At 34.8% G+C, this 26,924-nt stretch overlaps 2 protein-coding genes across 4 annotated transcripts in view; one reads left to right on the forward strand and one right to left on the reverse strand.

Moving 5' to 3' along the window:
* The window catches only part of pla2g10 (phospholipase A2 group X), a 16,054-nt gene extending 8,332 nt beyond the window's left edge, over window positions 1-7,722 (reverse strand). The window contains 2 exon segments of the mRNA NM_001002350.1: window positions 1,584-1,752; window positions 7,531-7,722. Of these exon segments, the coding sequence (NP_001002350.1) occupies window positions 1,584-1,752; window positions 7,531-7,567 (206 nt within the window). The 5' untranslated portion in view covers window positions 7,568-7,722.
* A 4,458-nt stretch (window positions 7,723-12,180) lies between these two features.
* zc3h7a (zinc finger CCCH-type containing 7A) overlaps window positions 12,181-26,924 on the forward strand; it is a 32,538-nt gene continuing 17,794 nt past the window's right edge. The window contains exons 1-10 of one of the 3 annotated variants that reach the window (XM_087242434.1): window positions 12,181-12,375; window positions 14,117-14,224; window positions 14,509-14,548; window positions 14,634-14,831; window positions 18,432-18,590; window positions 18,695-18,775; window positions 18,953-19,006; window positions 19,096-19,135; window positions 22,887-23,194; window positions 23,274-23,517. In XM_087242434.1, the coding sequence (XP_087098560.1) occupies window positions 14,157-14,224; window positions 14,509-14,548; window positions 14,634-14,831; window positions 18,432-18,590; window positions 18,695-18,775; window positions 18,953-19,006; window positions 19,096-19,135; window positions 22,887-23,194; window positions 23,274-23,517 (1,192 nt within the window). In that variant the 5' untranslated portion in view covers window positions 12,181-12,375; window positions 14,117-14,156. 3 annotated transcript variants of the gene reach the window in all.

The raw sequence follows: 26,924 nt of genomic DNA on the forward strand, positions 1-26,924 counted from the left end.
TATTTATTTATTTGTGTTTGATTGTATTTATTTATTTATGTGTTTGATTGTGTTTATTTATTTATGTGTTTGATTATATTTATTTATTTATGTGTTTGTTTGTTTTCGTGTGTTTTTGCTTGTTTATTTATTTACTTATCATTGTGTTTATTTAAATAAAACGTATTAAAATAAATAGTCATAAAAGAAAAAAATAAGAAATTATAACTATTTTAAATGTAGTCAGGAAAGTAGCTAATTCATACTAATTCATATAATTTAATTTACATGAACATGTAAGATTTTTAAAAGGGGGTCCTGCCCCCAAACCCGATCCCTAAACTCACCTCTCATTGGGGCATGCATGAGCTATATTAAATATACTAAAAAGTTCTAATGAGATCATACAGATGAATATAAATTAAACACTGAATCAAAAAATTACAAATTGTCATAAGATTGCATTAATGTTTATGATGCATCGACTATGGGACGAACAGTAAATTTGACATGGTTCTCTCTTCTGACACCAATGCAGCCCCTATCAATTTATTCATTTTTCATGAAAGTCACAAAAACCCTATTGTGGAATTATTCTTTTACCACTTGAGAAGATGGGATTGCAAAAATGTATTTCTGGTACTCTCCCATTTATACGTTTACCCAACTACACTCTTACACGTTTATATTTTTTTACTCGTTCAAACTTTTTAAAATGAGCTGAAACAACACAATTTTTGAGATTTCATTGGGACAACTTTTTTTATGTTCAATCCACATAAATTTATTAAAAGTGTTAAGTTATCTTAATCAATTTGTGTTGGGACAACATGAATGAATTGTGTGTATAGTCTGTAAAAAATGCTGAGTTCCGCACAATTTCTTCATGTTTTCCTAACACAAATCAATTAAGTTAACTTAATTGTTTTTATAAATTTAAGTGGATTAAAATAAAACAGTGGGCGACGCAGTGGCACAGTAGGTAGTGCTGTTGCCTCACAGCAAGAAGGTCGCTGGTTCGAGTCTCAGCTAGGTCAGTTGGCATTTTGGTGTGGAGTTTGCATGTTCTCCCTGCATTCGCGTGGGTTTTCCTCTGGGTGCTCCGGTTTCCCCACAGTCTAAAGACATGCGGTACAGGTGAATTGGGTAGGCTAAATTGTTCGTAGTGTATGAGTGTGAATGAGTGTGTGTGTGGATGTTTCCCAGAGATGGATTGCGGTGAAAGAGCATCCGCTGCGTAAAAACGTGCTGGATAAGTTGGCGGTTCATTCCACTGTGGCGACCCCGGATTATTAAAGGGAATAAGCCGAAAAGAAAATGAATAAAAATAAAACAGTTAAGTTGTGTCAAAAACACATGAATTGCGTTGATTCAGTTCATTTTGAGTAAGTGGTTTGAACAAGAAGCAAAAATTGTTTTCATTTTTTGAGTGAATGACGACGTCTGGTGCTGAGAAACCTGAAAATATGAAAGAGGTCAATAAAGTGCTTTAGAAAATGAAATAAAAGTGACTTAATTTGAAGAAATGGCCAACTGGGAACTGAATGCAGTCCGCTGATATGCACATAACTGCATGAATATTTGTATTTAGCATAAAGTCTTACCAGTCCGCCCTGTCTCTGGGCCAGCCTTGACCCCCCAGACCACAGTAACATCCGTACATCACATAGGACAGAGCTGAGCGGCCCGTGCTGCACTTGATGACTCCGGCCAGCTCCAGCAGACCCCTTTTACTCCGTAAAGAGCGCTGCGGCTGCAGTGACGCCATACTGACTGAAAAATAATCAAAACGCTTGACTCTCCTAAAGATTTGTTATACTGTTAACAACTGGAAGACAGGCTACCACTGATGTTCCTTTATGTTTCATTCTATAAACTACTGGCAACTTATGAGTAGTTTACAATACAACACAATTGAACATTTTATTGTTCAAGGCGACTCCAGAAAATGTAAAAAATATATATATAATCTGGATTATGTAATCAGATTCCAAAAATTAAGAACTCATAATTACAGTATTATGCATTTTTATATTTTAATAATCAACATACAGTCACCTTTTTATATGCTGCATTACTACATTCTCAAAACTGAAGCACATTCATTATTTATGTACTCTCCCAAACCCTTTTGTTCTCTTTTAAATGATTATTTCCTTTCTTAAGCTTCTTTAAATAGTATGAAGCGGCGATGTAAATGTCATGGATATATCTGTATCTTTATTAGAGTATATTTATTTAAAGAAACCCTCACTTTTAACTTCACTACAATTCAAAACAAAATATTGTACTTTTTACCCCACTGCAGTTCCTAAATAAAACTAAAGAGTAAAAAGTTATTTTGAAGAGGAGAAATTAGATTGGAGACAGGATATAGTGGTTTTCAATTCGTGAACAAGCTAAATTAATCAAATAACATCTTAAATTGGTTCACAAATCGATATCTGACAACAGTTCACTGATTCTCCAGTAAACAACTCACTTATTCACACCGTTCAGAGTGAGTCTCCACTTAAAAACTCACTAATTTAAATTATTTATTCAGAGTGAGTCTCCAGTAGGGCGACGCAGTGGCGCAGTAGGTAGTGCTGTCGCCTCACAGCAAGAAGGTTGCTGCTTCGAGCCTCAGTTGGGTCAGTTGGCGTTTCTGTGTGGAGTTTGCATGTTCTCCCTGCTTTCGCGTGGGTTTCCTCCGGGTGCTCCGGTTTCCCCCACAGTTTAAAGACATGCGATACAGGAGAATTGGGTAGTCTAAATTGTCCGTAGTGTATGGGTGTGAATAAGTATGCATGGATGTTTCCCAGAGATGGGTTGCAGCTGGAAGGGCATCCGCTGCGTAAAAACATATGCTGGATAAGTTGGTGGTTCATTCTGCTGTGGCGACCCCGGATTAATGAAGGGACTAAGCCAAAAAGAAAATGAATTAATGAGTCTCCAGTAAACAACTCACTGTTTCAAATGATTAATTCAAAGTGAGTCTCCAGTAAACAACTCACTGAATCAAATGGTTTATTCAGAATGAGTCTTTATTAAACAACTCACTGATTCAAATGATCTGTTCAGAGTGAGTCTTCTGTAAATAACTCACTGATTTCATAAACTAATATAGATGTGGTTCAGCATGTGAATGTGGATTTCACATGTTTTCACTTGAATTATCATGAATGATCTTTGTGGTTATTAGAGCATAACAAGTTAAATCAACCTTCTTGCAAAAAAAGCCATGTCATGAGTAAGTACTTTTATTACTTATTTAAATAAAAAATCATGTCCTTTTGTACTCTGACTTAAATAATGTTAAAACAGGAGGTCATATTTTAGGGTACTTTTACACAAGTGCCGGATTTGTGTACTCCACCACTTTACGCAATTTCATGTGTGAAACTAATAACGGTGACATGAGCTGTGAAACAATGTGTCTTCATCATGACCTTCAGAACTGTCGATTCTGGATGTCTGCATAAAAAATATATGAAACCTAAAAGACTTTAGTCATGTAATGACAATTACATGTTCACAGAGTGCAAGGATTCTCAGTCTGTCAGCCACACCACATAATTAAAAAAAATGCTTAAATTTTTTTTATTTTTAATGTTTTTATTGACTCAAACATTCGGTGTTTTTACATTAACTGAGAAATCCTGGTGTAAAGTAATACATTTTTGATGAAGATGGTATTAAAACTTTTATGTATTTTTCTTTGCTTTTTTATATCACAATGGAATATTAATAAGTGTTTTTTTAATTTATAGACAAAAAGTAATCTAAAAGTAATCAACAACTAGTCAGAATACCTAAAAGAAATATCCTAGATTACATTACTAACTAGTTTTCATCAAGTAAAATCAACCATTTTAATATTGTGAATGAAGCTTGTGTGGTTCACATACTCAGCTGGTAGTAGACGTCACAAGATGTTAATTTTAGGTTAGATTTATTTTGTGACATCAGGTGGCCAAAATTCATTCATCCATTTTAGGTTGTGTTGGAAAGTGACCAAAATCTAACATTGAGCCAACATCTTAAACCAATGTCATATTGACAACTACTGACATTTATTCATCTGGTATGGCAACCAAAATCCAACATCTGATAGACGTCATAGTGGTAATGTCCACTCAACATCAATAACATCATAAGACATTGATATTTGGTTGATTTTAGATTGGACATTGTACAATAATGTCGGCCTGATGTCTGTTCCGAGATCAACCCAATTTTTATATACAAACAAAATGCAGTCCCCACGACGTTGGGGTGCAACGTCAATCTGACGTCATGTTGATCTTGTGCCTGCTGGATATGAACATGAAAAGGAGAAATATTTAGTGCATTTAAATATGTGGATTGTAGGCTTGCAATATATATTTTTATATAACTTTAAAAAATATATAATTATTTAATAACATTGAGTAATAGGTATCACTAACATTAAAAGAAGCTGGAATAAATTACATTGAATACACTGATAACTCTCCAAATATACAGCAGAAAATATTTTGAACTCAGTGTCAGGTTTTACTGCCAGATTCAGAAGTGGCACTGGAATAATAACTCCATAATTTCAAAGAAATTAACAATAAAGAATCAGCGGGTGACTTTAAAATAAGCTTAAAAGACATGTTTAATTCATTAAATTTTTTTTCCTGTCTTACAAAGCAAAGTTGCGATCCATTCTTCAAGTGGCAAAATAAAAATATTTGGATTAACTATTTCTTTTCCAACTCAAGTACTTCTTATATTGTCAATCTTTGCTAATAGATTGCCATATTTAAAGTATTTTACATTGACTAATTTATTGTAAACTAACTGTCTAAAAGCCTCACAGTACAACTTCAAGTGCACTTCTATTGTCCAGAGTTTCCTAAGGCAATAAAAGGACCATTTTTCACCAATGCAGTGTCAGATTCCACTGATGAAGTGTTAGATTCCAGGATTTCTTAAAGCTCTAAGTAAACAGTGTATCAGTCTTAGTCATAAGTGTTTATTTTGTACTGTTTGCCTAATCCATTCTGGTGGTTTAATATCTCCAAAAATAACAGCAAATTCAGGTAAATCTGACTGCTTTTTTGAGATACTGGCAAAAAAAATGTCGTAATTATCTTGAATGAACTCTTTCTTCTGGAATGCACCATTTATGAATGTATGCATAAATAAAGACATACAAAAAATATAATTTGATTGTTTCTTCAAAGATCACAATTGAATTTTAACATTTTAAATCTGTTTTAGGTGAAGGCTAATGTGACTAACGTCAATTTTAACAATCAGCTTCATGTGTAATAATACATGTTCAGAGTTTTTTTAAGATAAAATACATTTTAAGGAAAAAATGTTTCGAAAAAAATAAAAGGAACTTTTAGTCTTAGACACTCAAAGTTTATATTGATATATATATATATATATATATATATATATATATATATATATATATATATATATATATATATATATATATATATATATATATATATATATTCCAAAAAATATTAAAAACATTGACCCAATGTTTGAGCTAAAATAAATGGGTGCTATATTTACAGTATAAATAACATGGTTTCTGCAGGTTTTAAAATTTAGACTTTTTAAGTCATTTTTAGGAGCGTTATAAATAAATAAAAATTTCAGACTTCTACAGGGCTAAACACTAGGATTTTCATTTGTCCCTTTAACATAAATCTTTTTAATTAATGTGTCAGAACAAGCCACCCCTGTATATATACACACACATTTATTTTAATATACTGTCAATTTTCCTTTTTAAAACTTGACAAGCCTTAAAAAATATACTGTGCACAACAGCCTGTCAAGGTCAGTGTTCTCACCACATATTAATCTATAAATACATTCAGAAGTTACAAATGTTATTGTGAGAAAAAATTAAACCATGCTGGTAAATAAGAGTTTTAAATAGAGTTTTGTTCAAAGTTTTATTGATACAGTAGATTGTTGATGATTGGACGGGGGTTGGCTTGATTAGATAGTTTAGATCCATAAAGGAAAATTAAGTCTTATTTAAAGGTCTAAATTTTTGTTTTTGAAATTGAAGACCCTGCGGGCGCCCTGGTAAGATTTTTAAATATTCATAATATATTATTAATTAATACATTTTTATAAGTTAAGATCATGTTTCATGAATATTTAATACATTTCCTACAGTAAATGTATCAAAACTTTATTTTTGATTAGTAATACGCGCTGCAACGAACTTCATTTTGACACATTTAAATGCAATTTTCTCACTATTTTTTAAAAACCCTAACATTACAGATGTTCTAATAGTTGTATCTCACCCACATATCTTCCTAATAAATCATACATCAATGGAAAACGTATAATTCAAGTATGCGCCCTGTAAAGTTTTAAAGCCAATGATAAACTTCCGGTGAAAGCTTAATGTGAGTATTTTAAATTTCACAAGGTTGTTTTTACAGCATCAATGTTGTTATGTCATTACAATACATTCAGTTAAATAGACTCAAGCGTTCATTTAGTTGTTCAAGTGTACAACAATATGAAAGACCATTGTAACCTCAAGTGCCGTCAGTAGCAACAGAAATTCCATCATTTTCCATTCTCATATTTTAAAGACATGGCGAGGGGAAATTGAATTTAATGCAGTGCTTCTTGTCCGATCTGAGACCCACTTCATACCGAATATCTAACAGGCAGTGAAGATTAAAAATTAGATCTTAAACGTGACAATTTTGTAATGGATAGCCCTTGCCGCCTTGCCGCCAAGTCTTTGTGCATATAGCCCCTTAACTTTCAGATGATGTAAAAACTTACATTTGAAAAAAGTGACCTACACTGTAAAAAATACTGGACAACATAAAGAAATTAACTTGTAAGTTTAAAAAAGACATGGCATCTGGACATTTTTCATAGAAGAAGGTGAGAAAGACATGGCTGCAGCCACCTTGTTGAATTCAGAGTACAGCACATAGATTTAAAAAAAACAATTGCTTAACGATCTTAAAAATCAGTTGGAAAAAGAACTTAAACTACAATTATATATGATTATGTTTTCCAATTACTGACCTTGTGTTTAATATATTATTTTAGTATTGTTTAGACATGTTAATGAGTCATGAGACCGTAGCATTGAAAAGAAACTCCAGACGCACCTGATCACTGATACCCTGATGAAGGCAGTTCTTTGCTGAAATGCGTAGGTTTTTAAGAATTAGTCATGTGAATAAAGGCTTTTCATTGTTTTTTTCACACTTCTCGAGTGCCTTGGATTGATTTTAGCTGTTTAAAAAAATAAGTAGATTGAACAAGAAGCAATTAAGTTGTCACAAAAATCCCCTAGGAATTGTGTTGTTTCAGCTCATTTTAAATAAGTAGTTACAAAACAGCAAACCTTATTTTTTAAGTGTATAGAATATGACATTGTGGTTCTCGGACCCCAATATTATAAACGCACACTGTATACAGACACTGCATGTGTCCAGTGGCCACTAAATCACACGTTTACTCTGCAAAATGAATAAAAGTGGAGCAGTTTGAGTGATCATGAACTGTTAAATAAGATGTGATCAGCCTCACCTGTGAAGAGCAGGAATGTGTGGTACAGCGAAGTCATTGTGCTCACAGGTAATAGTCCGGTCTCTGTTCAGTCCCGGATAAACAGACTTTCCTCAGTGCTGGGCTTTTTTTAGATGTGAGCGTAATCTCAGTCCATCACTCCTACTGTAGCCTAATCCTCGCCTCGCTCTCTCTCACTCCTGGAGGCTGCTGTTTGTGCATGCAGGGTTAAAATTATGTTAAATGAGCTGCAGTCTGAGACTGCTGGATAATGATGACTGGTTGGGTGGGTGTTGAGCTCAGGACCGCCCTGTGATGGCTGGTTTGGCTTTTCGGTTCAGACAGTTTGAGCTCAGCCAATTTTGGAGTCATGATCGAGCACGCCAGTGTGGGCTGTTTACTCTGCCTTGCGTCTGAAAATGAGCTATTCAGAACAGGATTCAGGCCATACAGCAGTTTGGAAAAATGTAAAACTTAAAAAAAAAAATTTTGATTTGATGTTCTGAACATTTTTGTGTAGGCCTATTTGATTATTAATGTTAGGAGTATACTTGAGAATACTTGATGTTAATGTTAGGAGAACACTGGATTCTAATTGGTCAGTCAAATAAAGACTATATGTAATAGAATAAAGAGATAGAATTTCTCTATACTTAAAAGCGTGATAAATATTATTGTGAATAAAGCTGGAATTGCATTTTGAATAAACAATGATCCTGTTTCGTCTTTCAAGGTTTTTTTGTTACATTTAAAGGTGCAGTAGTTGATTGTCTTTAAAAAAAAATTATTGTGCTGCTTGAAAGTCTCTTCACATTCTAATAGTACTGATTAAAGTAAATGATCTAAATGTATTTACATGTAGTTTTATATTCTGGGTAAGGCATAAGATAAAAAAAATTTCATCCAATAAAAATTTGTCAGGCCGACAATTCCTTTAATTCTGATATGTAGCCCGAACTGTCTGTTAACTAATGTAGATTTGTACATCTGTTCACCCTTGTTCACGCAGACAGATCCGCCGTCGCGTTCACGTGTACACGAGAGTGACAGCAGTAAAAACAAATACTGACTCAAAACTAAAATCCTGAATCAATATTAGAGTTAATTTTACAGCTGGAGGAAGGATGACACCATGGCTGAAGCATTTCTTTTTGACAGGTATTGTTCTGTTTTAAAAATATATTAGTCACGCAAAGCTGATTATTTAGATGAATTAGATTATTTGGTTATAAATGGGTTATAAGTCTTCCAGCGAAAGATTGATATGACTATTTTCAGTTTCATAAGGGACCTTTTACAGCATCAATATTGTAGAATTTATTATTTTAACAACAAAACATCAGTAAATATATAGCGATATTCTGCCTAGCGTGCTTTACTGAGGTGAAGTTGGCTTTATTCACATTGGTTCATTTCTGAACAATGACAACTTGTGATGTGCTCATATTGTTTACAGGGCTACTCTTTAAAATTCCTTCTGAAATATCATGTAAGTATGGCTTAGTCCTGCACGACCCTGGCCAAGCACCAGAATAACTTTAGGACAAAGTGCGTGAGAGACCAGCGCTCTTTGCATGCATGAAATATTGTACATTAAGACAAATTTTGCTTGCCACACAACTGAAAACGGGCAGTTTTTCATTCAAAACTGAAGTTTCATAAAGTACTATAAAGTTTTCTAACTGGCAAAAGACATGATCTAGTGGCTCTCTCATCTTTACGATGTGCGTTCATAATTTCAGGGGGCATGGCTTTGGACGGCAGGGTAGGGACTGTGTTTTCAAAGCTGTTATGCTAATGGATAGCATCTTAGCAGATCACATACTGCACCTTTAAGAAAAAAATAGCCATTACTGTAACCTGTAGCACAGCAGAGCAACATCTGCGGATATTTTTATTATTTCTGAGTAAAATTCTGTATTTATGTGGAATTTTGAGAGTAACTAAAAACTGATCACATGAAACAAAAAACTTATTAAGGGTTTAAAATGCAGATCCAGTTAGAACCACTTATCAGGTAAACAAAGAAAGTTACTCATTTTGTCTACTAAAGAGAGAGAAAATCTTAATTTACAAATTATATTAAATCATATTAACATTTTTCTATTATTTATTAATATTACAGAAATCAAATAAAAAAAAATTTAATAAATATATATTTACACATAAATAAATACTCAATGGTGAGTAAAAAAAATGTGCTGAATTCTGTTGGACCACCTTTTCAGTAAAATAACAGCAAATTGTCATTTCTTGCAGAAAATAAGGCACATAATTTAAGAATTAGATTTGACTGCCAAGTTTACAATTTTTGGTTGAAAAACATTCTGGGAACTGAAATAAGTTTGGTTAGCTTGGTTCCCTTTTGGCTAACCAGGATAATTTTCTTGACTAAACTGTCTCTCCAGCTTAAGAGAATGTTTAAGGAATGTTCTTTTAATGTTCCCTTTAAAAGTTGTCTCAAACCTCCCTGCAACAAACAGGAAGGTCAATTTTTGGTCGTCAAAATGAACCTACAGTGAACATTAAGACCAAGTGGGAACAACTTGGATATTTGTTGGGTGTGCACATTTTAAGTAACAAATGAAACGTTTAAGCCATTTACCATGTAATTACAACAATGATTTAAACAGTAATATGAAGGCAGAAAAACAATGTTTTTGTAGGCCTAATGCTAACTAAACACTCTGACACCGGAAGTCTCATTCAGGTTAAATTCTCACCACACTGGACGGTTTTGAAGTTTAGCAAAGAAGCTAGATTTAAACACTACATTTGTAAATACCGTAATGTAGTGTACTTTATAAATGTATATAAATGTATTGTACTTCCATAACCAGTAGAACTAGTTTTTCTTTCTTTCTTTTTCAATAAAGGAGCTCTACAATTACCAATGCACTGTATGAACAACAACTACATTTAACTAGAAATAAAAAAAAATAAAATAAAAAAAAATATATATATATATTAGGATAATGTACTTCCTACATTAGGATAATGTACTTCCTAACCCTAGAGCTATGCATGACGTATATATTCAGTATATATTCAATATGCATGCTGCCGTATATATATATTAGGATAATGTACTTCCTAACCCTAGAGCTATGCATGCCGTATATATTCAATATGCATGCTGCCGTATATATATATATTAGGATAATGTACTTCCTAACCCTAGAGCTATGCATGCCGTATATATTCAGTATATATTCAATATGCATGCTGCCGTATATATATATTAGGATAATGTACTTCCTAACCCTAGAGCTATGCATGCCGTATATATTCAATATGCATGCTGCCGTATATATATATATATATTAGGATAATGTACTTCCTAACCCTAGAGCTATGCATGCCGTATATATTCAGTATATATTCAATATGCATGCTGCCGTATATATATATATTAGGATAATGTACTTCCTAACCCTAGAGCTATGCATGCCGTATATATTCAATATGCATGCTGCCGTATATATATATATTAGGATAATGTACTTCCTAACCCTAGAGCTATGCATGCCGTATATATTCAGTATATATTCAATATGCATGCTGCCGTATATATATATTAGGATAATGTACTTCCTAACCCTAGAGCTATGCATGCCGTATATATTCAATATGCATGCTGCCGTATATATATATATTAGGATAATGTACTTCCTAACCCTAGAGCTATGCATGCCGTATATATTCAGTATATATTCAATATGCATGCTGCCGTATATATATATATTAGGATAATGTACTTCCTAACCCTAGAGCTATGCATGCCGTATATATTCAATATGCATGCTGCCGTATATATATATATTAGGATAATGTACTTCCTAACCCTAGAGCTATGCATGCCGTATATATTCAGTATATATTCAATATGCATGCTGCCGTATATATATATTAGGATAATGTACTTCCTAACCCTAGAGCTATGCATGCCGTATATATTCAGTATATATTCAATATGCATGCTGCCATATATATATATTAGGATAATGTACTTCCTAACCCTAGAGCTATGCATGCCGTATATATACAGATTATTGAAAGCTAAAGCTAAGTGTTTAGTACTTTTGAAGCCATTTGTTTTAAGTAAAATCACTGTCCATTGAGACCATCCCCTTTTCCTTTTCTTCAATGCATTTAAAATAATGACCACATTCTCTCATTGACTGCATGATACATTGTGACTTTAATCTTAATTCAGCAACTGATTTTAAAAAGCTAAATAATTAAACCAATAAACATTTTTTAAAAGTGACTCAAAAATTATTACTCATTTTTTAAAAGTAATGCGTTACTTTACTCGTTACTTGAAAAAGTAATATTATAATGTAACTCGGGTTACTTGTAACGTGTTACCCCCAACAATGCGTTATTAACGTATTTTACGGCAAATAAACAAAAAGCCTGATTGATTGACTGAACCAAAAAAGCAAGAACAGATTTATTGCAATGAAATATTCACTCAATAGTTGATAGATACTCAAATAATTCATAAACCACAAATTAAATACATGTTATGTTTTATACTGTACCTGGTTTTACTAGTGAGCGTGCCATCATCAGTACTGAATGTCACAGGTCGGTGTGTTCGAGTGTATCCTGAAGAGGGCGCTGTAACCATCTTCAACTAGTACTAACCGAAAAAGTGAACAAGACGTCATGAAGATCACGTTGCCCAAAGAAGAGACAGGATTGACGAACACATGAAAACATTAGCTATTGTATGGAGCGCTTTCATTACTGTTGACTACTGATCTACTTCAGGTGAGATTTTTTTTCTGTGGTGTGGTCTAGATTTGGTCGCCTCCATATGTCATGTTGGCCACTGGTTTGCTGTGTGAGTGGGCAGAGGTGCGCGGTAAAATGCTATCATGCTAGTTAACCTAACGTTAGCGACTGTTCACACAAGAGTTTGCATGTTCAACCATTTGGCTTGTACAGGAGATCTGCGCGTTCCCCCTTTACAGATAAACACGACAAAGGCGCCAGTTTTACTGTAAATTTATAAATATCTATAGGAATTTTTTTCAGTTTGTGAAAACAGTTGGCCATATAATGGTCGTGTTTCAATAATAAGTGCGTCGCCTATCTAGACAGCACATTCTGGCGTCGAAGGCTCGTTTGGACAGCCGTTATGGGCCATGTGTTTAGGCGACTCAGCGTCCATATATAACAAAATGTTTGGGAAAGGCACTTTCTTTTTGAACGGTGTGATAAAATGTACCTGGCTAAATCGACCAGTGTCACTCGGCACATTTTGTGAATTTCCCTTATTTACCGCCAAGTGGGCTCAAGTTAAGGAAGTGTGTTGCTTTGTACTGAATTCCTCACAGCTTTTCTTACCCAACCATGGAAATGTAGTATAGCTGGGTCTGGATGAATCTTCTTTTGAGTCGGGTGTTTTGTGATGCTAAACCGGACGGAACGGGTCCTCTACAAACTTGACCGAGCTCTGCTTCCGCTGCATGAGCACATCTGTCGGTTAACGTTAAAGGCCGAGAACCGACGAATAAGCTGAAACAACTTTACTAGAAGTTTAACTTACGTAGATACTTGCGCTTATAAACTTATTTTCAATTAAAAAAGCGTCATATTTACATAACATTTTAGGATAATTGTTATTTAGGGATAAGTATTTCTATTTTCTCCTGAAGCATCTATCTGCCTATCTATCTGTCTGTCAACTGATCTATCTGTCCATCTATCTATCTATCTATCTATCTATCTATCTATCTATCTATCTATCTATCTATCTATCTATCTATCTATCTATCTATCTATCGTTCTATCGTTCTATCGTTCTATCTATCGTTCTATCTATCGTTATATCATTCTATCTATCGTTCTATCGATCTATCCATGGATATACATCCATTCATCCATACTGTATGTTGTTCTATCTGTAGTTTTGTCTGTCTGTCTGTCAATTCATCTATCTATCTATCTATCTATCTATCTATCTATCTATCTATCTATCTATCTATCTATCTATCTATCTATCTGTCTGTCTGTCTGTCTGTCTGTCTGTCTGTCAATCAATTCATCTATTTGTCTGTCCGTCTGTCCTGTCTGTCTGTCAATTCATCTGTCTGTCCGTCCGTCTGTCTGTTTATGCATGCGAGAACTGTTAAAACATGCTAACATTAATTCATGTTAACTACAGATGGACATCTGTCTGTCTCTCTTCAATTTCTTAACTATTTTAATGTTTCAGCCTTGTGTTTTTTCAGTTGTGTTTTCAGTATTTCCTCAGCATTTGTCATTATGCATCATTATGTATTACGCATTTGAGCATAGTAATATGTTAAGAAATTATGTCAGTTCAATTTGTCTGTCAGTTCTTCATAATCAACTTCTCCAAAAAATGGTTGAGGCAAACTAAAGTTGAAGTTTTTACATCTAATTTGTTAACTGGGAAAATAGAATTAGTGTTTTTTATCTTACTTTATTATTTTCCTTAATATTTATGTCTGCCTACATTTTCTCCGTAATGATGTAATGTGCTTAAAGGTTTTCTTTGTGTATGTGATGTGCTTTAACTTTCCCTAAATAAATGTAGTCTTAATTTTTTTCTACATGCATGTATTCATAGGCATTAAACACAGTCAAGTCCTACACGCTCGCATGGGAAGATGTCAGCCACAGGCCAGGACCGAAGCAGCCGGTGGCAGGACATTCAGAAAGGACTGCAGTTCATTCAGTAAGTGTTATCAGTATTTCAACCTGTGAATGGAGCTTGTTTAACTTCAGTTTGTGCAATAGAGGAAAGCTATGAGAAATGGCTGACATCATCCACTGATGTTTTACTTCTGGTATGAAAGAAAAGAATTTGGTTGCAGTTCAAAACACTTTCTGGAATGCAAATTATCTACGACTTTGTTACCAAACCCCATTAATAATCAGTGACATGTTTTAAATATGTCATTATTCATGTTCTTTGCAGCCGTGTTTCATTTTTTTCTTTAATCTTTCCTCTAATTGCAGATCAACCCTGCCTTTTCCTGGCTCGCAGGAGCAGTATGAGGTAAACACTCCTCACTCTCGGTCAATCCAGCACTGATTTTAGTTGAGAATTCTGTGTTTATATTATGCATCTCTTTGTCCTCTAGGTGTTCATTCAGAATTTAGTGAGAAATCTGTTTGGTGAGGGAAACGACGTGTTCCATGAAGGCGAATGGGCACGAGCTGTTAATTTATACACAGAGGCCTTAAACATATCCGAGTATGCAGACTCAGAGGACATCCTCATCGCTCAAGATCTGAATGAGAAGCTTCATGCGAACCGTGCCGCTTCCTACTTGAACATTGTAAGAATAAACATTCTTTGAGGATGCATTCAATTCATCAAATGTTTCCGCAGATTGAAGCAGGGCTGTTTTCAGCATTAATAATAAGCGTTTCTTGGCCATCAGTTCATCATTTTAAAATGATTGCTAAAAGGTTGTGTAAATTTCAGCTGGATCAGATCTTTCACAAAATTCAGATCTTTCACAATAGAACTGCACAGTATTGGAGAAAAAACTGACATTGGGATATTTTGTCTTTCTGCGAAATCAGAATCGGTTCATGAATTCTTGAGTACATCTGCATAAAATATGCAAAAATTACAAAAACAATATATACACAGTAATAATGCACAGATGAAAACATTACAACTAGGGTTGGACAATAATTGAGATATCAATAAATATCGCGATGTAGTTTTTTTTGATAACTGTGATATGAGTTTTAAACTCATTTCCGGTATTTTGATATACATTTTCATTTTATATATATATATATATATATATTACATTTTCATTTTATATATGAATTATTATATTTATATTAATATATTTATAAGATCTTATACGTTGTATCATTTGTCACTGAGTGACGGTCAGTGCTCAGCTGTCAGAAAGAGCGTGATGGATGTCATCACGCAAGTGACATCACAGACACGCTGCCTGCACTCAGCACACTGAGCACAGCAGTTGGTTAGCTCCCTCGCTGAAAGTTTGCCCCAAAGTGTGCCCTGAATACAGATGTAAATGAACATGCTTCCACAAGAAAAAATGCAGACGAATTAGTTGATGAGAGAAGAAAGACTAATGGAGTGGTGTGGAAATGGTTCGGCTTTCTAAGTTCCGATAAACTCATAGTTTCGGTGCTCTGCTAAATGTGCGGGAGAGAGATGCCGACTAGCATTGAGGACACATCAAATCTGTTCCACCCTATTGAACATACCTAGAGTCAGAAGCAATGACAGAAGATGAGGCATCATAAACGTTTGACCCATCCTGTCGCCTCACCACCATCCACCTTCCTGACATAAAAGTCAGCGGTGTCAGAAGAGAAGGCTATGTGGCAAAAAGATGGCTAGAGGCGCCGTGTTGGATTTAAATTAAACTTCACTTCGTTAAACTTTGTGCATATACACCTATAAATTCCTTTCATATAAACCTATACTATTGAATGTTCAAAACGTATGAAACTTGCGCATATATGTTACATATAAATTTGATGCATGCATATTGCGTACATCCACATGCACATTAACACGCGCATACATAACCCAATCCTCGCATAAACACCCAAATTAACACTCACGCACACTGAAACATGCTGCATGGCTGGCATATAGCACTGGCATATAGCACTCGTGCAAACTTACCAAATAAAATTCACAAACATTTAATCAGGAATCTGGTTATTGCAAAGCTGATGAAACCGAAAGAGTGTGATTAACAGAGGTATTCAATCTGTTTAATAATGAAAATGTGTTATATAAAATAATATAAAATATTAGTCGATATAAATAGACTAAAAAAAAATATATATATATATATATATATATATAAGAACTATTTTATGTTAAACCTTTTAATTTACTTGGGTAATTACATACACAAATATAAATAAACAGATAGAACCCTTAAAGGATGTTTAAGATGAAAAGCAACAAGAACTGAATTTACTCAAACAACTCTTTTTCTATTGCAAATATTAATGTAGCCTATACTCTTTTTGATTTTTTTATTATTATAATTATTCTTTTTCTATGTTTTTGTTATAAGTGTAAGATATTTATATATTTTTAATTGTTAAATATTTAGCATATACAAAAAAAAAAAAAACGCTGTTAAAAGTTTCTGTTCACGTTAGTCAAGCTAACCTCCTTGAACTATCTATACATTATTTATATAAATAAATAAGCCGAGCCTGAGGGTTTTAGTTTTTTGACAGTTTATTTCACATTTCTTGTTTGTAAAGGCTAAATACAAGTAAAAAGTGAACATAAATTTTTAGTATTGTTTTTATTTTACAAGAGTAAGAGCCTGGAGGTATTATTGACTTTACATATTGAGTTTGCAGAGATTTTTAGGTACAGATATCTATTATGTGCGTTCTTGGCAGTTTTTTCCTGTGTTTTTAATATTGTCTATATCGATAACGGAATTATATCGTATCAATCGAAATTAAGAAATATATTGTAATTATACATTTTTGTCCAGCCCTAATTACAACAAAGATCGCAATTAAATAAACAGTACTTCATTTCTGTGGAGTAGGCTTGGGCGGTATCCAAAATTTGATATCGTCAAACCTCCTCCCCATTTTACCTTGGTATCCGGTATTACAATGCATAATAAAAAAAATTTGGATGAAGGGCTCAAACAGTGTCACCAAACTGTTGGCTTGTGCCGCTATCACTCAGAAACTGAATACTGTATATGCAACCTTAGGTTTACGGTCACCTGTTTGTCTTGTTCGTATTAGAGATCTGTGCGGGATGCTCTCTATCATTCGCACGCACACACACACAGAGAGACAGCACCAAGCAACACATAGCATCATGCTCTTTTTCATTTACACGCACTCATAAACCGCATTCACGTTGGACTTGCTCACTCGCTTAGTAGAGATATTGTTAGCCCGCGCGCCCACTCCCTTTCAAATTACACCAGAGTTACCGACCGCTCCCGCCCTTTATTGGGAAATTAAGCAGACCTGTGGTTCGTATTTACCACATCTCCATTCTCGTTCAGTCGAAACCAGAAATACTGTCAAAGTGCAGGTCTCTTGGTGCACGATCTTACCATCTTACCTCTCTTTTACCTTACATCTCTCCCTCTCTCTCTCTCTCTCTCTCCTCCACACTGTCCTGTGTTGATAATAAAGGATACGCATTTGTAGGCATTAAATAAATAAAATTTATTATTTAATACTTGTCTCCTATTTAAGTGCATTGTTTTTTTACGGTATAACAGTATTGAAATTGACACTGTGGCTATTTTTAGATCCCACAGAATACCATATTACCGTATTACCGCCCAAGCCTACTGTGAAGTCTTAACAGTCTTAATTGAGTTTCAAATTGCAATAATTAAATCTAAATTTACACTATATAGACTTCATTGTATAGATAAACAAAATTCATGTTTGTTAAAGTGGCAAACTTTATAATTTCTTGTGCCCGAATGGTTTAAATTATCTTGAAATCTTAAAACAGGTGTTAAACGCTTTAAGATTATAGTCTTTAATACTGTTAAAACCTATGAGATTAGGTCATGCTATGTTAATCACAACATGACATTGCAGATCTTCACTAACAGTGTGATTAAAGGCTGATTTATAAAATAAGTTTCGATCTGGAGCTCCTCCACGGGAATGAAACGTAAACAATCACTCCATCGGGCTCACGGCTCTCTGCTCCAAACACTTGTCACCGCTACCAAGCTGAATTTCACAATGTTGTTGTTTAACTATATTTTGGTCCGATTTCTTTAAATAGGTTAGTGTTAATAATATAAAAACCCAAGAAGTGCAATTATCATGCAGTATTCGACAGCTGCTTATGCTGCAGTGTTAATTGTCTCGGTTGGTTTTATTAATGCACTGTAATGTGTTTGTGATTATTTATGCAGGAGCTGCACGATCAAGCTCTAGAGGACTGTGAAAAAGCTCTTCAGCTCAATGAGAGCAACTACAGAGCACTTTACCGCAAGGCTCGTTGCCTAAAAGAAATAGGGAGACTTCAGGAGGCTTACGAGGCAGTTGCTAAATGCTCAATGGCAGTGCCTCAGGTCAGAGCATTTTTGGCTTTAATCAAGTTTTTTTTTTTTTTTTTTTGCCTTACCCAACAAAATGTGCATTTTGCATCTTCATGTTCTGTTTTGCTCATTTGCAGGATACTCGTGTGATTGAATTGACCCAGGAGCTTGCCAAAATGTTGGGATTAAAAATCCGTAAGGCTTATGTGAGAAGCAAGGTAAAGTAACTGTGTGATTAAAATGAACTAGGATGCGCTTTGTCTCTAGCTAATTTGAAGGAGAGCGTTTAATTTGTGTCATAAATCGTTTATAATTGTATCATGCTTAAAGCTCATAATCTGCAGTTATTTAAATCTGACCTGTTCACTTGTGTTTTTTGTTTCTGTTTTTCCCAGCCTGCCTTAAATGTTTTGCCTGGGTCAGGTATATCAGGAGCTGTTAATGATAAGGTAAATTGCTGGCTGTGTGTGTTTGTTTCTGTATGCGTGTTCAAAATGATACATTTTGACATTCTTTCTGTTTCTTTATTTCCTAACAGCATTCACAAAGCTCTTCCTCTGTGGATGATATTGAATGTGGTAAGTGTGTATTTTTTTTATTCTTCTGTTTAAATTTTTTTTTAGGTTAGCAAAAGTGTTTTGAGACAAATTAATGCTTTAATTTAGCCAGGGTCTGTTAAATTGATCAAAAGTGACTATAATGACTTTAGAATGTTTTAAAAAGTAGGCATTAATAGCTTAGTGGTTAATTGCATCGACATATGCTCACGCCACCCGGGTTTTGTTTCCAGCTCAAGGTCCTTTGTTGAACATTTCTCTTCATTTATTCCTGTCTATGTCTATGTATTCACTGTCCTAACAAATAAAAGTAAAAAAAAAAAACTTAAAAAAAGAATGTTGTGAAATTAGCGCTTCTCTTGTTGAATGTGTTTGAAACTGGGACTCACCAATGAATTGGCTGCTGATATTTATCGGCCAATTTTTTAATGAAATTAAAGTTGTTGGCATATCAGCAATAATATGAGACAGGCAGATGTTGATGATTTACTACTTATGAGTTGCACGTCTTTTGAACAGTTCAGCATTTTTCTCAGAGCACAATGTATTAAATACTTGCAAAAAACTAAATATAACAATATAAATATAATATAAAAAAATATAATATAAAATATACAATATAAATTTAATATAAATATAAACTGCACAAATTATCAGACCTGAGTGTAATAAGTACAAAATGTCAGATGTGCATGTGGAAAGCAGCTGCTGTTCACTATGCTTAAAACCAATAGTTAGTTTGAGCTGAAATGTATTGGACATTAGAAAAAACTGACTGCTCTTTACTTTAGTGAGTCAATAATTTTCTGGAGCTACAAAATTTATATAGCAAAGGCTTAGTTTATATGTTAAGTTTGTTGAATAAATTTATAATGTTAAGTCAAGTTAAAGTGACCATTATTAAAATATATAATAATACTAAAATAATATACTGAATATATTTTGTGCCTCTTAAAATATTGGACAGTTGAATGTTAAATGGATCCTGTCAATATGAGAATCAGCTGGAAGTTTTTGTTAATCTCTATTAGTATCTGTCAAAACAAGTCATATCTGCATTCCTAGATTGGACAGTCGCAAAAAAGCACTAACTCATCCTTACTGACTGAAAATGGGATTGTTATGGGAAGTGTTGTGAGGAAACTGCACCAAAATATGGTATTAAAACTTGGCTGAGAAGATTACAGGCTTTCAAATGAACATTGGAGAGCACTAAAGGGTGCCTTCATATTTAGTTTCACATTTGCCTGGTTGCATCCTAAATGGATTGACCCACCTCCACCTGCCCCAGTGGACTGTGTACACATTGGTGTTTTTTTTTGGCTCTGAACCCATGATTTGTAGTTTTGTTTTGCGTAATCACAATGGCTATGTAGGTAACATGCCACTGAAGAAGCCAAAAAAAGGCTTAATGTACGGAGGCCCATAAGGGACGTGGTGGTGAGGAAAAAATGGGTGGGAGGAAAAAAAAACGAAGTAAAAGGAAAATTATTTCAGTTTTTGCATGCTCTCACACAGTTTGCATTTTCTCACAAAACTGTTGTTCCACAAACATTTCCTGTTCACTTCTTCATATTTTAAATATCTTAATGTGTATGTGCAATCAGGCATTCACCCACAGTATGAAAGCAATTCCTTATTAAATGGTTGATGTGCATAATGGATACGTCTTGCAGTGGTTGAGAGCTCCGTACTTCACTATGGAGCCTTTTAGAGTGAATGCATTAGAAAATTATTGCATTAGGAAAGTAATAACCTATTAAAAAGAAGAAATACAATAAACATTTTGTTAAAAATATAGGCCTAGATCTATTCTATGTACAGTGAAGCATGAACCCAGAGTATGCTATTATATTATATTATATTATATTCAGAGCTTCTGAGAGGTCTTAAAGTCTTAAATTTACCTAAATATTGTGTCAAAGGACTTAAATAATTTCAAACAGGTCTTAATTTTCCGATGTAAAGTAAAGCTACCCAATTGGGCCAACACCCAATCACCATTAATCCTTCTTTTTTTAAATATATTTGTTTTTGTTGCAAAGAGATACAATTCGCAACAGCTGTTAGACATTTTTACAGCAAAATACCATAGGAAGAAAAAAAAACCTCAGTGTTTAGAGCTTTATAAGTCTAAAATTTCATTCGTAATTGTCTTAAAAAGTCTTAAATTTGACTTAAAGAAACCTGCAGAAACCATTATACAGTGTTTCCTCTAGGATTTTTGCCAGCTATGGAGGCACGTCTTTTACACAAATTTACCAACTACCGATGCAATTATTTCAATGACAAATGGAGAAATGTCGTGAGTGCAGTATTACAATTCGAGATCGCATTTATGTAATAAGAGCATGCGAATCTCTTCGCTTGCGCGCCGATTTCATCTGCTCATGCACAAAACTTCTTGCACGCCCTCAAATATACTCTGCTCAAGTGCAGATTTTCTTGTGCACTCTCAAATTAACCCTGCTGAAGTGCGATTTACTGCATTTATGTAGTATGTCTCCAACATTTATAAGATTTGCTAGGAATATTTATGGATCTCTCCAATAGACCTACAGAGCGGCATTAATGCATCCTGAAGTAAAGTGAAATGGCTATAAACTCCCGCAAGATAAAGTCTTTGTTTGCAGAACCACAGACCTTTATCTATAAATAAAGTATAAATATGGAAACTGTGTTCATCTTAACTGAAAGCTACGTCGTGTTTGCTGGCCTCATGCATTACATACCTGTCACTCAGTCAGTCAGCACGTCACCTTAAAGGGTTAAACGACTAACGCACAGCACTACTACGGTTACATTATCTCTGTTATAATTCACGTACTTTTTAATGCGTTTTGGTGCAATTATTACCCGCTATTAAAAAAACAACAATGACGGAATGTTGTGAATGAGAAGCTGTAATGTAGCCATGAATTTTGGTGTGGCGCCCCGCCATGGCAGAATGAATGTAGCGGAAACCATGATTATATTATATTATATTATATTATATTATTCATTTTCTTGTCGGCTTAGTCCCTTTATTAATCCGGGGTCGCCAAAGTAGAATGAACTGGCAATTTATCCAGCACGTTTTTACACAGCGGATGCCCTTCCAGCCGCAACCCATCTCTGGGAAACATCCACACTCATACACTACAGACAATTTAGCCTACCCAATTCACCTGTACCGCATGTCTTTGGACTGTAAGGGAAACCGGAGCACCCGGAGGAAACCCACGCGAATGCAGAGAAAACATGCAAACTCCACACAGAAATACCAAGTGAGGCAAGGCTCAGCGACCTTCTTGCTGTGAGGCGACAGCACTACCTACTGCACCACTGCGTCGCTTATATTATATTATATTGTATTATATTATATCGTATTATATTGTGTCGTATAGTATTATATACAACTGAGCTGTATTTACGCTCTCAGATACTTGATTGGAATGTTTTCACTGTAACGGGCCTTCCATGCAAAAAAAAACGTTCACTCTCTCATGGTTAAACATTGAAATGAATCTACACATTCTCCTAGAGTCTTATCATTATGTCTATGCTGAAACCTTATATTTTGATGTCCTGATTTATTGTTGATTTGTGTCTCACTCAAGTAATAAGAGATAGAAAATAAAAAAAAATTTTTATGTGGTTTTATAATTCAAATATTATTTTGCTGTACTTTTGATCAAATTAATGCAGCCACGATCTTACAAACACCAAAATTGTACCTGATAAGTTTGCTGCTTGAAGCGTTTAGCTCATTAATGCCTCTTTGTGTCCACAGAAGTGGGCCAGTATATTCATGGTATGAGCGGCCCACTACCCGTCAGCATGCCAGTGTCTTCAGCTGTAAGTGAGAAGGAAGAAGTAGAGTCCAAGCCTCTGGTTGGTCTCATTTCACCACCAGTCATCCCAATAGAGACACATAAACCAGAGCCTGTTCCCATGCCTTTACATATGCCATTGGTCAATGGAACCAGGCCCAATGACTCTTATGCAGTACAAAATACTCACTTGGACTTTGATACCGATATTATTGGGGATGATCTGGATGAACTATTGGACCGAGCAAGTCCTCCTGAGGCTAATTTGGTAAGCTATAAGTGCATATTTAAAACTGCATGGATTGTATATACATCATGCTTATTTACAATTTGTTTTCTCCACTCAGGATATTCCCACTGTTGACGGACCTATTCCTTTACCTACCAGTATTTCTGTCAGTAGTTCAATACAGAGTCCTTTGCTCATGCCTTCTCATCTGAGCCATCCATTTTTGGGCATGGATTCGCACTGCACAGTAAATTTACCTGCACCGTATCACAAACCAATTTCATCGTATTCTCTTGGTCTGGACACATTTTCTTCACCACTGGATTCGTTGGATAGTTTGTCACTCTCAGAGACTCAGACAGGTGTGTTTCTTTTTTTTATTGTCTTACAATAAAGAAAAAAGGGGTTCAAAATTAATGGCTTGCACTCACAGGCAAATGCAGGAGAGAAATCATTCAATATTACAACTGCAATTAATTAAAAAGGAAGTTGTAAAATTATTAATAAATACCTCGAAACAAATTTTCAAGTGGCAATTTATTGAAATGCAATCATTATTGTATTATTTCTAAAAACATGAATTTGATACATTTTGTCACCATGTCCTCTTGAGTGACACTATATGCTAATGTAAAAGCTGGCATTTACACTGATTTCCACTTTCAGAGCATTCCAATTAGAGATCTGCACGGGACTAAATTTTGAATCCCGCCCGAACCCGACCGCTCCCGCTTATATTAAGCACTTGTTGTCCCGCTGCCCGACCCGCCCCGTTTTCTATCCGCCGCGCCCGATCCCGCTAAAGAGCGGGGGGAGAACAAAACCGAAAATCACCCAGTTATACAGTCCAGACAGCCTATAACAAGCTGTCTATATAAACACGCACAGCACCAAGCACACACACACACAGACAAAGCTTTCTCTCTTTCGCCCACTAACACACACTCAAAAGCACCAAACACACACACACACACACACACACACACACACCTCATTCGCGTGTGCGCATACATACATACATACATACATACATACATACATATACATACACTGCAACAAACAAGCTAAACACAGCATCGCGCTATTTCATTTACACACACACACATACATACGCGTGCTCACTCAGGAGTCGGGAGCGATATTGCTAGACAGCCCGCTCCCGTCCCAAATTAAACCTGTTACCGACTGCTCCCGTGATTTATTCGGAAATTTATACCCGCGCCGTAGAAATCTGGTCGGGTCCTGCGGCGCCCGCGGGACAGCCGCGGGAATGCAGACCTCTAATTCCAATCAAGATCATGTGACTGAAGAAGGGCTTGTTGAAACCACTAAAACATTACATTTTGTTGACCTTTGGTGTGACACCTCTTTTTGCAAATGTTCAATAAGTCCAAGTCCCGGAGAACAAAAACACATTGTTCATAATTTTATATGAAATAAATGGCACTATATTAAGATAAGTGTCCAGCAGTGAAGATAAATCGACCTCACACTATTTCTATATTATTGTATTTATACATGTTTTTATATTTGACTGTCTCACACCAGAATTGTCAGTGTACAACTGATTAAGCTAATGACCCCTTATGTTTTTCTTGCCAAACATCAGGCGTCAATCTACATAAATGTTTTTAAAATTTTTAAATTCAACATTGGATTCACTTAAAAGCATTTATTTTATGTCAACTACCTATTTAGAATGTTCATGGCTTTTTCTTCGAGCTGATGCACATAAGACATCCACACCATTGGAATGTTCTGAGGATGCTCAAGAGCATGTACACTGCATCTACAATCATAGATTTACACCAGTAATAGACTCGCATGTAATTATGTATGTAATAAATGCAGTGTTTCCTCTAGGATTTTTTACAGCGGTGGCAGCATGCCTTTTACACAGATCTACCAACTACCTGTGGCGTTATTTCAATGACTGATGTTGTGAGCGCAGTTTTACTAGTCGAGATCGCATTTATGTAATACAAGAATGCAAATCTCTCTGCTTGTGCACCGACTTCCTCAGTTTGTGCACAAAACTTCTTGCATACCCTCAAATATACGCTGCTCAAGTGCAGATTTTCTTGTGCGCTCTCAAATAAACACTGCTGAAGTTCGATTTAGTGCGTTTATGTAACAAGTATGTCTCCAACATTTATTAGATTTGCTAGGAATATTTATGAATGTCTCCAGTAGACCTACAGAGCGGCATTAATGCATCCTGAAGTAAAGTGAAACAGCCATAAACTCCATCAAGATAAAACCATTATATGCAGAGCCATAACCTTTATCTATAAATAAAGTACAATTTTAGAAACTTTGTTCATCTTAACTGTAAGTTACATTGTGTTTGCTAGCTTCATGCACTTGTCAGACTGTCAGCATGTCACCTTAAAGGGTTAAACATAATGCACAGCACTACTACGATTACAGAAAATTCACTTACCTTATAATATGTTTTGGTGCGATTATAACCCGCTATTAAAAAACAACTACTACTGAATGTTTTGAATGAGAAGTTGTAATGTGGCCGTGGCAGGATGAATTTTGGTGTGGTGCCCCGCCATGGAGGAATGAATGTAGCGGAAACCATGAAATGTAACTTAATACACCACAACAATGGCCTGGCTATCATGACATTAAAAAGTTATAGTTTTGAAAAGTCATGTTGAGTTGATGCATATTTAAAGCCCATTCTCAGTTTTGAAAGATAAACACAATTTAATTTTCTGAGAGTTTAAATTTAGGCTGTTCGTATGTCCTGATGATGCACAAGATGATTTAATTTATTTTTTAACACCATTCCTAGATGGCCAATGGATAACTGAATTTGACATGTTTATTGCAGCAGTTATAATGTGTTAAATAGCATAATTTAGGAATGAGTTAGCGTTTTAGCACGTCTTGTTCCGATGTCCAGAAGTCAATAGACATTATTTTGCTAAAAATATAAAGGCTTCTTGCTAAAAATAAGGTCTGTGGTGATCACAAGCTCAGAATATTTTCACTGTTTATTTAATGACTTAAAATACATCAGCATTTTCTCTCTTGTCATAGGATTAAATCTTTTGCATGTCTTGTAATTACAAATAGCATTGGAAATACAGAAGTTGTCAACTAGACATCAACTAGTCACTTGAACTCAGTTCACTTTTACAGCCTCATTGTGTTTGAAATTGTGTAGTTTGACACTATTCCACTGCAAACTCTGAAATTTGTTGTCGTTTAGAGTATGTCAAATGCTTTTCACTTCAGAATATATACACCTAGTTAATTTGGCTAAATTATATTGAAGAAAATATGCAGGAAAAGGTTTTGAACTTGCAGTTTCATATGAGAAAAAAAAACATTTACATTAATGTCTGAAGTTCAAAATGCTTTTATAATTAGTGTCTAAAACTCTAAAGTTGTTTTTACTGTTGTTGTTTTTTTTTTTTTTTTTTTTGGCTGTAATGTTCACAGTGACTTTTGTAATTAGTTTTCAAGATGCAATTATTTATATTCAGCATATTACCAACAGGTTAAAATCCAAGTAAGATACAATGGATTTCTTAGCTTATATAGTGCAAGTGTTTAGTGAAACACTTGTCTTCAGCTAATTTCTCTTGCAGACCATGGACACTGAATGCAAATGCACTTCTACATTACATTGCCTGCAAGATATTTAACTGATATCTTCCACCATTTGAAACGCTGAGCAATTTCACAAACTTGAGAGAAATGTTTATTCATATTTACTAGTAGCGAAGAGGAAGGAATAATCTTGTCCACT

The sequence above is a fragment of the Danio rerio genome, chromosome 3 (assembly GCF_052040795.2).
Source record: "Danio rerio strain M-AB ecotype USA chromosome 3, GRCz13ab, whole genome shotgun sequence".
In the NCBI taxonomy this organism is placed as follows: Eukaryota; Metazoa; Chordata; class Actinopteri; order Cypriniformes; family Danionidae; genus Danio; species Danio rerio.